The 14,146-nt window shown below is 34.6% G+C and overlaps 1 protein-coding gene across 5 annotated transcripts in view; it reads right to left on the minus strand.

The window, feature by feature from the left end:
* Positions 1 to 14,146, minus strand: part of RAP1GDS1 (Rap1 GTPase-GDP dissociation stimulator 1) — a 150,980-nt gene that overhangs the window by 109,684 nt on the left and 27,150 nt on the right. For 4 of the 5 annotated variants that reach the window (XM_082633983.1, XM_082633985.1, XM_082633984.1 and 1 more), the window contains exon 2: positions 5,872 to 5,982. In XM_082633983.1, coding sequence (XP_082490109.1) covers positions 5,872 to 5,982 — 111 coding nt within the window. The remainder of the gene's footprint in view (positions 1 to 5,871; positions 5,983 to 14,146) is intronic. The other variant, XM_082633982.1, reaches the window with a different exon arrangement.

Here is a 14,146-nt window from a genome sequence, read left to right on the forward strand (position 1 = left end):
TGTGTGGTGGTTGATGGCATGCCTCCCGGAGTGTCATTCAAAGCCCCCAGCTATCTGAAAATCAGCTCCATGAGAGAACATATAATTCTTATTAATTCATTTCCAATTCATTATAGTAATTAAAAGTCCAATCTGCATGCCTCATATTTTTTGACATGTTCAGGACATATTGGGTTAGTGTTTAATTTGAGAAGCCAGTTAACATCTATTAAGCATATGGCCACAGAAGACCTACAGGTAGCTGCAGTTACACAGTTAAATGGGACCCTGTCAGAAACAAATGTTAGGAAGACACAGCAGCACAAACCCATCAGCTTCTCCCTCAACAACTTAGTGACAGTAAGTCAGTATTAGTGTTTTACTGCGGATGGCAGATCTTTTTCAGTATATATTTGGCATACAGTATCATTTCAAATCACATTTCTCTTACATATTTTACTGTCAGGAACATAAGAAGTTTCTCAAATTTAGCAAACTTAAGAAGCAAAAATGGTATCATTTATTAATTAGCTAGTGTAAGAAAATCCAGATTCTCTGTCAATGCTTCAATCACAAACTACAAATACCAATGGAGGCTTATCTCCTTCTGGAGACTGTACATAATGAGAGCTTTCTTTGCCCTTTATGAAGTACAGTGCTTAAAAGCATATTAGAAGGCAAACAGCACCCAGTACCATGTTATTATCTTCTGTTACTAATCTTGTGACCTGTGAAAGATTTCAAGATGGTCTTTCTCATTATTTCAATCAGATTCAAGCCTTCCTGTGACCCCTCTTCGTCGAATTCCTGGATATAAATATATTTGAATATATACTGTCTCTTCTTTCTGCTTCTGACTAACATATATCTTGGACCTATATGCTACTACTTCCTTAGAATCTAACCCTAGGATAATGAACTTAAGGTTCATTATTTTAAGTGGCCTCTTTTAAAAATGTCCACTCCTGAATAACCCAACTATATTTTATTGATGACAATGATGATGATTTTGTTTCTAAGCTGCATTTCCATCATAGCATACTGGCTGGTCCAATTCTTAAACCACCCATAATTCAAGAAATGATAGCCTATAAAACTCCAATAGAAATATTTATAAATATTTTATAAAATTTTAAAAATAAGATTCAATATGTAATCAATAATTTTAAAAGGTTTAATGAGATATTTTACTTTCGGGGAAGTACTAAGTCTTTAAAGTACAGTATGTGTTTTACACTTATGGCATACCTAAATTCAGACTAGCCTCATTTCAAATGCTCAATAGCCATGTCAAAGAATGGATACTGTATTGGACAGCACAAGTTTAGAAGATTCCTCTGGAAGGCTAGTGAGCATAGTATTCCCTACGTTTTTCCATGTTTAACAAAATTTTTCTATAGCCTTGATACTTACTGAGCACCTTGGCTCAATATAAAATTCTTATTCCTTTAGTTTTCTGAAAATACTGCTCTAATATTGAATTGTTTTGCATATTGTTGTTGAAAAGTCTGATGCCAATCTAATTTTCTTTTCTTTTTAAATAACTTGATCTTTTAACATGGAAGCCTGGAGGATTTCTCCTTTGTATTTATTTTTACCTTTAAAGTCTAAAAGTTTTGCTAGACTTCTTCGAGGTCAATTTTCACAAGTACATTCTAGGCCCTTTCAACATATAGATTCTGGTCTTTTTATACTTCAGAAAAGTTCATACTTTTAAATATTAGCTCTGTTTCAATGTTTTGTTTTTCTCCTTGAGGATTCCAGTTGCATGTATGCTGGATCTTTTTGCCTATCTTCTATATTAATCATTTTCTCTTTGATCCTTTATTCTGTCTTCATTTTGCCCGCTTTCCTCAATGCTCCTTATTAAATTTTCAGTCACCTCTATTCTTCCTTGGTACCTTGTAATTTAGTCTTACTTTTCAAAACGATTCTTTTTCTTCATTATCTTCTAGTCAACTCTTACTTTACATCTTCCTAGTAATTATCCACTTTGGTTCCAAGTTCCTGAATTTCTTACCCAGGTATTCTTTTTCCTTTTCATATCTGCAAAGGCTTAAGGATGTTTAATAGAGGTCATGGTGTTCTGTTACTGATAACCACTTCGTGGGTGGTGTAGGAGAGAAATATTCAATAACTAAAATGTTTTGATTCTTATTTTCTGCTTTGTTCCTTATAGCACCTATGTATGTATATAGCCTGCAATTTCCTATTCAGTGTATAGTTTTTCTTTTCTTTAACTAGCAGTAAAAGTTGTATGCAGTAAGAGTAAGGATGAATTCTCAGGTTTTTTAGTTCAAAAGCTCCCTCTTCTGAACTTAAACCAAAGGGGGTTATTAGTGTGTCTTCTAACAGTATGATTTTCTTATTTCTACAGAGCACTTACTTTCTCCATCTTGCATCCTTCTTTCCCTTCAACACCAAGCCTACAAGGGAGAACAATTTCATCTCCCAAAGCGGCACTCTCCTGATCTGTTGCCTAGGGTCCTGTGTACTTTTAAGTCTCCTCCTTTTGATTCCCAATAGCCAATGCTCCAAACTGAATCTAAGGCCAGATCTTAGAATTTTCCCACCAAGTTAAGACTTTTTCTCTCTAGGGGTAAACTATCACCCCTAGGCTCCTGATTCAACCCCTCTCGTCTTTTCCATGTAGTCTCTGCAGTCTTCATGAACTCCCTCTAAAAATGGGCTCTGAAGCTGAGTAGGCTAGATTTGGATATTAATTTCTCTCTCCTAATAATCTGAAGTTCTTAGTGTGTCTCCAGGGCATAGGTTATAGATATTTGATTTTATCTGATTTTTTGTTGATTTGTATGGCTTTTTAGACTGTGTAGAAAAATTCAAACTTAGGTGGCCACCACTACTCTATGGCAATTCAGGGGTCTTAATTCATCAAGAATTGTCAGTGTCTTTTTAGTTGACCATGTTCTCTAGTTTAGTCTAGTCTCCTCTATTCTTAAAATACTATATTTAGTAAAAACTGAATCTTTGGTAATTTATGATTAACACCAGTCATAAGCCCTCATTAATGATGGACACAATAACTAAAAGAGCCACATAATACAAAAGTATATAAAGGAGGTGAACACCATAATGAATTTAGCTTGCAAAGAAAACTGCAAATGTATCACTCTGTGATACATTTGATAACTTAGGGTAAAAAACAAATCTAGATATTACTGTGAAATAATTAAGTGAAATAAATTTTCATTTCTACTAAAACAGCAGCAATCTTTCATGCTCAGTAAATGAAGATTTAACAAGGTTATTGAAAAACAGTTGGTAACAAATTTCAAAGTCCCTTACTTAGGAAATAATTTTGATACATGACAGTAAGTCTGTTCAGAAATATTAAAGGCATAAAGCAGACTAAAAGCAAACAACAACAGACAATTCTTACTGTTAGAGAAGATTTATAATCTACATTAGTAGCTTCTGTACATAATTTGATATGTTTAGGATTATAGCCTAGTAGGGAGCCAAAAATCAACATACTGAATAAAGAACAAGCGTTAAGAAATAACCTAAGGATTCAACAGGTAGATGAGTATTACAAAGTTAGGAATATGGAACTAGATACTAAATACTTTCTTCTTTAAAAACAAGTAAACTGATGTTCTTTCATAGGGTTTTCTATAGATAATGAACAATTACGTGACACTTGTATGAAATAGGAATTGCCACTATATACACTTGTCAATATTTCCTGAATCTGTTCTTTAAAAAGCTATAAAATGTTGCTTCCTTTTTTCATTTCTCTTCAACAATTTCATCTATCTGTGTACCAGTCTTTCCAGGAGAGGGCTGAGCAAGACTCCACGTATAACCAAGGAGATCACCTCCATGTCCCTCAGGTCCTGAACAAATGGTCCATTTAGAAAATACTACTTGTTTTTCACACAGAGAAAAAACTGGGCCATTTAAAACAAAATAAGTTATAATAAAACAATGCTTGAAAAAAAATGAACTTGAGATACTCAATTTATACAGGCTAATTACAAGATTATGTAAATCTGCCTATACAGGCATGTGTAAAAATCAGGTCATTATGTGGTTCTATCCAAAAGAATATTCTGTGATCATGGAAATAGTTTATACCTGTGATCCCCAATAAGGCAGTCACCAATCAAACATGGCTATTGAAAAGTTAGACTAAAGAACTTAATTTTTTTTTTTTTTTTTGGTGGTACGCGGGCCTCTCACTGTTGTGGCTTCTCCCGTTGCAGAGCACAGGCTCCGGACGCGCAGGCTCAGCGGCCATGGCTCACGGGCCCAGCCGCTCCGCGGCATGTGGGATCTTCCCGGTCCAGGGCACGAACCCGTGTCCCCTGCATCGGCAGGCGGACTCTCAACCACTGCGCCACCAGGGAAGCCCAAGAACTTAATTTTTAATTAAATTTAATTGTTAAAATTTAAATAGCCACCTGCATCTATTATAATGGAGAGTACAGCCTTACACATTCTCTCTTATTCTTTTTCTTTACCACTGTGACCCTTATCCAGATGTTTTTACTGAACTCCTTATTTTAAATCCCTTCTCTGATATCTCTAAGATTAAATAGCTTGACATAATTATAATCTCAAAAGCAAAAAATTACTAAAACAGAATTTTAAAAGCTACCTTAAATGTGCTTTTTGATGAAGAGTACTGCAATCAATTATTTTAAATTTTCTAATCACAGTTTACTAAAAAAGAAAAAACAATGCATACATATCAGAGTGCTTGAAACTGAACTCTAACAATACAGTCTATACTTCCTCCTGAATTATTTGTCAGCTACATAATTAGTCCCAGGATAAAATAATGGCATAATTAAAAACAAGTACGGCATAAACCACAGCACAACCAAGGAGAATTAAGGAAACAAATGAAAATTATTCTGTATCTGTCTATTCATTGTGATAATAGAGAAATTAGTGAATAGAAATATGATGGATCAAATGTAACAATACAATGTATTAGTCAATGAAGAGTTGTATAATTTTTATCTCTAGTATTATTTACCACGCCACCAAAGGTCAAGTGTTACCTCAGTTTTACAGGATTTTTGGATGACTGCTGATGGCTCTTTCCAATTAAACCTAAGCATACACATTATTTTAAAGTAAAATGATTAAAAAGATCTCAGAAAAAAAATTTCAAGTGTTTTAAGCTTCCTCTCTCTTTCTTTCTTTCTTTCTTTCTTTTTTTCAAAGCTTCCTCTCTGTTTCTCCTCCCCACATGTAAACACAGTCTTTTTTTAAAGCATAAATGTAGGTGTTAAGAAGAAAAACAACTTTGGTGCTTATCTGTTAAGAACTGCCTCTCTCTGGGACTAGTATTAATGTCATCACCACCAGTCAATTCCACCTTTCTTCTGCCTATCAACTTGGCTTTCAGTATCCTGGGGGAGGCGAGGTAAGTAGGAGGGTGAACATGTAAAACAATCTCAGTATTCAGGGATAGGATTCAAAAGAATTCAAGTTATGTGAATATAAGTTATGTGCTAAACTACATACCAATTTCTGAATGACTGCTGATTTGATTTTTTGTTTGGCATTTGAGTAAACATAATAAAACTTACTATTTTTTTTTACATCTTTATTGGAGTATAATTGCTTTACAATGGTGTGTTAGTTTCTGCTTTATAACAAAGTGAATCAGTTATACATATACATATGTCCCCATATCTCTTCCCTCTTGCATCTCCCTCCCTCCCACCCTCCCTATCCCACCCCTCTAGGTGGTCACAAAGCACTGAGCTGATCTTCCTGTGCTATGTGGCTGCTTCCCACTAGCTATCTATTTTACGTTTGGTAGTGTATATATGTCTATGCCACTCTCTCACTTTGTCACAGCTTACCCTTCCCCCTCCCTATATCCTCACAGTACGGAGGTTCCTTAAAACTTACTATTTTGAGCCAAGGCTTGAAGTAGACAATCCAAGCATCCTTCTAAACTATCATCAGTTCTGTCAACAGCTGTTATCTTCAGCTTCTTCAAGGTATCACTGAGATTATCTGCTTAGAGAAAAAAGAGCAATCAGAAATCTCTCTAACCATCATGTTACATGATAAACAGTACCACTAACAGGCATAAGGCTCCCATTATGGTGAATTAATTTCCACATACATTCCAAAATGGCAATGGACTATACGATTACATATTTTTTAAATAAAATTTGATCCATTTAACTCATAAAATATTCATTCTGTATCTGTAAGATACCAAGAATATTCCATAGATAGTCACAGAACACCTTTTCAGCATTCTTGTACCTTATTTAGCTTGTTCAGGAACAAGCCATGGTTAACTGAAAAAAAAAAAAGTCTACAAAAAATTACATAGCTTTGCAAATAATACTTAATTACATTTTTGGTTTCCTCTGTTGTATTTTAAATACATAAAATGAATATGAAGGTTTAGAAAAGTTTCAAAATGATATGACTTAAAATAATAAAGTCTGATGACTATAAAACCTGTTTTAACAATGCCACTTAAAAAACGCTTCAAAGTACTTCTTTAAGCCAAAACATGTACATTTTGGATTTTAAAGCAATGCTCTCCTCCTAAATTATACACAGATTCCTCTAGACCATAGATTGTTAAAAATCTTTTTACACTATTAAAAATTATTTAGGACCCCAAAGAGGTCTTTTTAAAATTTTTTATTCAAGTTTAGTTGATGTATAATGTTATATAAATTACAGGTGTACAATATAGTGATTCACAATCTTTAAAGGTTATGCTCCATTTATAGTTATAAAATACTGGCTATATTCTCGGTGTTGTACAATGCATCCTGTAGCTTATTTTATACATAATAGTTTGTACTTCTTAATCCCCTACCCCTTTACTTCCCCTCCCCACTTCCCTCTCCCCACTGATAACCACTAGTTTGTTCTCTATATCTGTGAGTCTGTTTCTTTTTTGCTATATTTAATAGTTTGTTGTTTCTAGATTTCATATATAAATGATATCATACAGTATTTGTCTTTCTCTGACTCATTTCACTTAGCATAATACTCTTTAAGTCTGTCCACATTGTTGCAAATGGCAGAATTTCATTCTTATTTTATAGCTGAGTAGTATTCTATTGTGTGTGTGTATATATGCACAGACACCTCCCCCCAACATTTTCTTTATCCATTCGTCTGTTGATGGACACTTAGGTTCTTCCATATCTTAGCTACTGCAAATAATGCTGCTATGAACATTGGGGTGCATGTATCTTTTAGAATTAGTGTTTTGGTATATATACCCAGGAGTGGTAGTTCTAGCTTTATTTTTTTGAGAAACCTCCATACTGTTTTCCACAGTGTAGCAACAATTTACATTCCCACCAAAAGTATACAAGGGTTCCCTTTTCTCCACATCCTCACCAACATTTGTTATTTGTGTTCTTTTTGATGACAGCCATTCTGTCACTTGTGAGATAATATCTCACTGTGGCTATAATTTGCATTTTCCCTAATGATTAGTGACATTGAGCATCTTTTCATGTGCCTGCCTGTTGGCCACCTGCATGTCCTCTTTGGAAAAATGTCTGTTCAGGTCTTCTGCCTATTTTTTAATCAAGTTGTTTGCTTTTTGATGTTGAGTTGTATAAGCTGTTTATATATTATGGATATTAGTCCCTTATTGGTCATATAATTTGCAAATATTTTTTCCTACTTAGTAGGGTGTGTTTTCATTTTGTTGATGGTTTCCTTTTCTGCGTAAAAGCTTTTAAGTTTAATTAGGTCCCATTTGTTTATTTTACTTTTATTTTCTTTACTTTAGGAGATGGATCCAAAAAAGTAACGCTGCAATTTATGTCAAAGAGTTTTCTGCCTATGTTTTCCTCTAGGAAATTTATAATTTCTGGTCTTACATTTAGGTCTCTAATCCATTTTGAGTCTAGTTTTTTATATGGTGTTAGAGAATGTTCTAATTTCATTCTTTTCCATGTAGCTATCCAGTTTTCCCAGCACCACTTATTGAAGAGACTGTCTTTTCTCCATTGCATGGTCTTGCCTCCTTTGCTGTAGGTTAACTGACCATAAGTGTGTGGGTTTATTTCTGGGCTTTTTATTCTGTTCCATTAGTCTATGTGTCTGTTTTTGTGCCAGTACCATACTGTTTTGATGACTGTAGCTTTGTAATATAGTCTGAAGTCAGGGAGCGTGATTCCTTCAGCTTTGTTCTTCTTTCTCAAGATTGTTTTGGCTATTCAGGGTCTTCTGTGTTTCCATCCAAAATTTTAATTATTTGGTCTAGTTCTGCGAAAAATGTCACTGGTATTTTGACAGGGATTGAATTGAATCAGCAGACTGCCTTGAGTAGTATGGTCATTTTAACAATAATAATTCTTTCAATGCAAGAACACAGTATATCTTCCACCTGTTTGTGTAATCCTCAATGTCCTTCATCAGCGTCTCACAGTTTTCCGAGTACAGGGTTTTTTTTACCACCTTAGGTAGGTTTATTCCTCAGTATTTTATTCTTTTTGATGCGATGGTAAATGGGATTGTTTCCATAATTTCTCTTTCTGATTGTTAGTGTATAGAAATGCAAACAAATTTCTGTATGTTAATTTTGTATCCTTCAACTTTACCGAATTCGTTGATGAGCTCTAGTAGTTTTCTGATGACGTGTTTAGGATTTTCTACGTATAGTATCATGTACAAAAGAGCTCTTTTTTCAATTATTTATATTGATATTTAACATACTAAAAATTAAAAATGAGACTTTTAAAGACTTATTTTAGTAATTCATTTAGACCTAACAAATATAAAACTATTATCTGTTAACATAATTATACTTTTAATGAAAAATAATTATATTTCAAAACCAACTTACTGAGAAGAGCGGCATTTTTCTACATTTTCACAAATCTCTGTAATGTCTGCCTTAACAGAAGAAAACTGGATTCTCATATCTGCTTCTGTACTCAATCTTTATAATTTGTTGTTTTGGTTAAGTAGATGAAAAAAATTCAGCCTCACACATATACATAGTTGGAAAACAAGAGAGTATTTTAACAGCCCTTTCAGATAACAGTGGATATTCTTTGATACTACACCAAAACTTGATTAGTGGTAGTTTTTTAAAGGTTAGTTACCATGTGAAATCTGAAACAATATCACTGAGCTCTGCCAACTGTTACATGAAAATCCATTGTTCTTTTGCATTTTGAATCTTTCTTGCATGCAACATGTTTATCATCAATGCATTGGTCATTTAAAAAATTAGGTCATGGAGTTATGTGTATCTTCCAAACACTGACACGTTTCACTGTACTATTTCAAAATATCACATTTGTTAATATCTTCACTAATCTTTTTTAAAGACTAAGTACTGGGAAGCTGTCAAGCTTAAGGTGATACAAGTTTTCCAAAATTCTAATTTTCTTTTAAAACCTCTAATTTTATCACCAGCAACAGATACTGTGAGCTGTTTTCCTTAAATGACAAATTAATCTCATTCGTGAGAAAATATCTGCCAAATATGAAAAGCCAGTTCGTCTCTCTGTTCTTTCAAATTAAAAAAAAAAATGTTATTCCATGAAAAAAAGTATCTCAGTCAGCTCACTACTCAAAAGATTGCACAATTGCTTTTCTTAAAAACAACCATCAGACGTTACAATGCAATGCAAGTGTTTTCTGTGTACTTCCTATTTTATCAAATAGTATATTTTTAAAATGTGTATAAAAAAGTTGAGAGTTTTAAAAACATTGTTTTTCCTGCTTCATCATGGACATTCTTTTTTTTTTTAATTAAACTTATTTTAATTTACTTATTTATTTTTGCTGTATTGGGTCTTCGTTTCTGTGCAAGGGCTTTCTCTAGTTGTGGCAAGCGGGGGCCACTCTTCATCGCGGTGCACGGGCCTCTCACCATCGCAGCCTCTCTCGTTGCGGAGCACAGGCTCCAGACGCGCAGGCTCAGTAGTTGTGGCTCACGGGCCCAGTCGCTACGCGGCATGTGGGATCCTCCCAGACCAGGGCTCGAACCTGTGTCCCCTGCATTAGCAGGCAGATTCTCAACCACTGCGCCACCAGGGAAGCCCCCATGGACATTCTTAAGTGAAACTGTTTTTTTTTTTTTTAACCTCAAGTATACGATGGTAAAGAATACAATAATTACTAGTTATTGTAGTTTGGTGCTACTACTAGCCTGATTCACACATACTGAAGCACCAGCAATTTTTTACCCACAGTTGCTTTTGCACCACTGTCAATGCAAATGTCAATACAGAGAAAAAAGACAAAAAATGTCTTTTGATGTTACCACACAAATAGTTTTGACCTCACGGGCACCCTAATAGGATACCAAGGACTCCTGGGATTGCTGTTCTAGTATTAGAATTTCAGGCATTTTCTTACTTTTAATAGACTTTTGTACATTGCCAGCTCATGACAATTCTAAAAATAAAGTGGAATTCCCTATTATAAAATGAGTGATAATTTATTTTCCAGGTCAACCCAGGAAAAACTAGACTTAAAAATTTACATTAAATAATACTAATATGCTCTAGTGATGTCTCGTACAACTGTGATTAACCGAGTAATCCTAAACCTGCTTTATAAAAAATCCCAGGTTATCATTCACAACGAAGGTTAATATTTATTTTCTTAAGAGGGCTTAAATAGTTTTGAGAAATTGATTTTATTTCCCTAAAGGAAAAGAAAACTATATTCATATGCATGTCTTCTATTAACTAAAAAGAAGTTGTAGGGCATCATATCTCAGATATACTTGTTCAATCTTATTACATGGATATTAGGTTGATATTTCTGAAATAAAGTATGAATAATATATCATATCTAAGTTCATACTACTGAAAGTAATAAAAAGTAATTACCACAACACTGAGGAAAAAAGACATAATGTTAGTCAAATGATAATAATACATCAAAACTATGAGTCAACAAGTAATAAAAGTAGTTAAGACGTACTTAGTACTACCTATATTGGCATCTGGATCTGTTTTACTTGTTTCCTTTCCTTCATTCTTTCCCCAGTGCTCCTTGTTTGACATCCCTTTCTTATCAAGTTTCAGCCTAACTGTCACAACCCCAGAGACCATCGTTGTTCTTCTAAGTCTTCTCTTCCCCAACCCTCCAGGGTTATTCTCTATCACTGCATCCATCCTTCACAGCCCTATTCACAGTGTGCAGTTATATATTCTTTTGTTTAATTGGTAATATATACTCCCCCTCTATAGTGTACAGGGCACATTGTTAACTATAGTCACTATACCTATTACTTGGCACAAAAAGGTAGCCAGCAAATATTTGTTAAATTAACTAAGTGAATAAGGGAATGAATTCCTTACTTGCAGAAAGTTCTCTAGTTACCATCCTTTTATCACACACTTATGAGCCAAAGTATACCAATAGGGAAGGGAAGGTAAATGTTACCTGCTATGCACCTACACTATGCACTCCGTGTTATCAGAAATAGAAATACAGGATCTTACATTTTAATATAGGAAGATATCAGTGAAGACAATTTAAGTACTTAAGAATATAAAATATATAACTAAAAAATACACAGACCATCCCATTTTTAAAAGACTTCTACTCAGTAAAAAAAATCATTCATTCTCTCCATAGAAATAATTATATGCCTACTAATGATGTGGGATCTTTTTAGAAAAAGTTCATTAAATTCTTCATCCAGAGACAACCAACGCTGTCAACAGAATTATTACAAATTTAATGTATTTTTAAGCATTTAAAATGAACGAACAAGTTAGTACGTAAAAAACTCTTGCTGTGAATCTGTTTATAGTGTCAGAATGTTGATATCTTGATTGGAATAGTGATTACATAAGTATGTACATTTGTCAAAGCTCATCAAACTGTACATTTAAAATCTGTGTATTTTAGTCTGTGTGAATTATACCTCCTTAAAAGAGCATACTGGAAAATAAAACAACTGGGGCAGTAACCCCTTTCCCACTGGTCTCAAGCTTCCTTACAGGGAATTTTTACTACAGTGACACTTCTTCTGGCTCCTCACTTAGCAACTGCCACCTCCATTCTCCAGGAGAGGAATGATTTATCTGATTAACAAGTTGAGAGAGAAGAACTGGATATGCATGGCTCAGCCCCTTCTGGGCTCCTGATTTTTTAGTAGAAGGGGCAAGAATTCTCTGTTCCTCCCCATCTTTGGCTGTCCAGCTGACAAGATTATTAGTAAATATATTTAATTCAGCCCTGAAGTATTAGCCATTCCTTTGTGACTATACAAATAAGCTCTGTCCTTCATTCTAGACTTTATCTATTTTAAAGCAGTTATTCTGAATTCCAACAGAGAACTCATCTGCTTATATCGCCAGTGATTCTGAACTTGGGTAGGGAACGGAGGTATTATTTTTGGACTCCTTCAAAGCATGACAGTACATCTCAGTAGCAAATCCTTACCATCCAAATTTTTTGTGTGTGTAAATCCAGATTTCCATACTTTATATTTACTTATGATTTAAGACACTGTAATTATTCTAATAGAAATTTCTCAGCTTCTGGCTGGTGGGCAGGGTAGGGGCAGTAAGTAGAGAATGATAATTTTCATGGGAAGTTCTAGTACTAAGAAGTATTAACAACTAAAATAAAAATTTTTTCCTTAAAATAATAATCTCTTCCTTATATTACAGCATATGGTCTAGCTTGTCTTGTGAAAGAAAATATGACATCTTCAAAGAGTTAAAGCAGGGACTTCCCTGGTGGTGCAGTGGTTGAGGACCTGCCTAGCAATGCAGGGGACACAGGTTCGATCCCTGGTCCAAGAAGATCCCACATGCCGTGGAGCAACTAAGCTCATGGTGCCACAACTACTGAGCCTGTACCTCTAGAGCCCAGGAGCCACAACTACTGAGCCTGCATGCCACAACTAATGAGCCCACTTGCCTAGAGCCTGTGCTCCGCAAAAGAGAAGCCACTGCAATGAGCAGCCCGTGCACCACAACAAAGAGTAGCCCCCACTCGCCGCAACTAGAGAAAGCCCGCGCGCACCAACAAAGACCCAACACAGCCAAAAATAAAATAAATAAATTATAATTAATTAATTAATTTAAAAGAAGGAGTTAAAGCAAATTTGACTTCGGTCCTTAATTCTCTGTCTCCTACTTCTTAACCACTTAATCACTCTTAAAACCACAATCTAACCAAATTGTCTAAAACTCTATCAAAATTAGTCTGGCAAAAGTCTTAAATATCTCGACAAACACAATGGACTTTTCTCAATTCTATTATTTGACATCTTACTTCAAAACACCAGTGTCTCTAAATATTTGTTCTTGGTCTTCTTCTCTATCTGTCCCTTTAATGTTAGCATGACCGTGGTTTTGCCCAGAGTCCTCTTCTCTCTCTGGATAATATATATATGTTCACCAGAGAATTAGAATGGTATGCTAATCATCAACAAAAAAACCAAACAACCCAATCAAAAAACGGGCAGAAGACCTAAATGGACATTTCTCCAAAGAAGACATACAGATAGCCAACAGGCACATGAAAAGATGCTTAACGATGCTAATTATTAGAGAAATGGAAATCAAGATACAATAAGGTATCACCTCACACTGGTCAGAATGGCCATCATCAAAAAGCCTACAAATAAACAACAAGGTCCTACTGTACAGTACAGGGAACTATATTCAATATCCTGTGATAAACCATAATGGAAAAGAATATAAAAGAGAATGTATATATATGTATAACTGAATCACTCTGCTGTACAGCAGACACGAACACAACATTGTAAATCAACTATATTTCGATTTTAAAAAAAGAATAGGGTATTCATTGACTATTAGGAATAGAAGATATCTGTGATCTTCTGGATCAACTTTCTCCTTTTATAGGGACCTACAGAGATTTATATTCTAAGGTCACTCAGCAAGTATGCAGAATTGCTGTCGCAGGTCTCATTTTCACTCTTTTACTACTTAAATGATCAGAGGCAAGTTAATACTTAAACACATGATAGTACGTATAGATAGGGTAGCTTATGAACTGCAGAATGTGTAATGAGAATTTAATGATTTAAAATATTGAGTCCTATGTGACTGAAAATGTACGTAAGTCCCACGTGGCCAAAAAACCCTAGCATTTTAAAGAGCTAATTAAAATGAAAATGTGGGGAAAAAAAGTCTACAAATAATAAATGCTGGAAAGGGTGTGGAGGAAAGGGAACCCT

Source organism: Mesoplodon mirus (genome assembly GCF_964341445.2).
Source record: "Mesoplodon mirus genome assembly, chromosome: 2".
Taxonomy (NCBI): Eukaryota; Metazoa; Chordata; class Mammalia; order Artiodactyla; family Ziphiidae; genus Mesoplodon; species Mesoplodon mirus.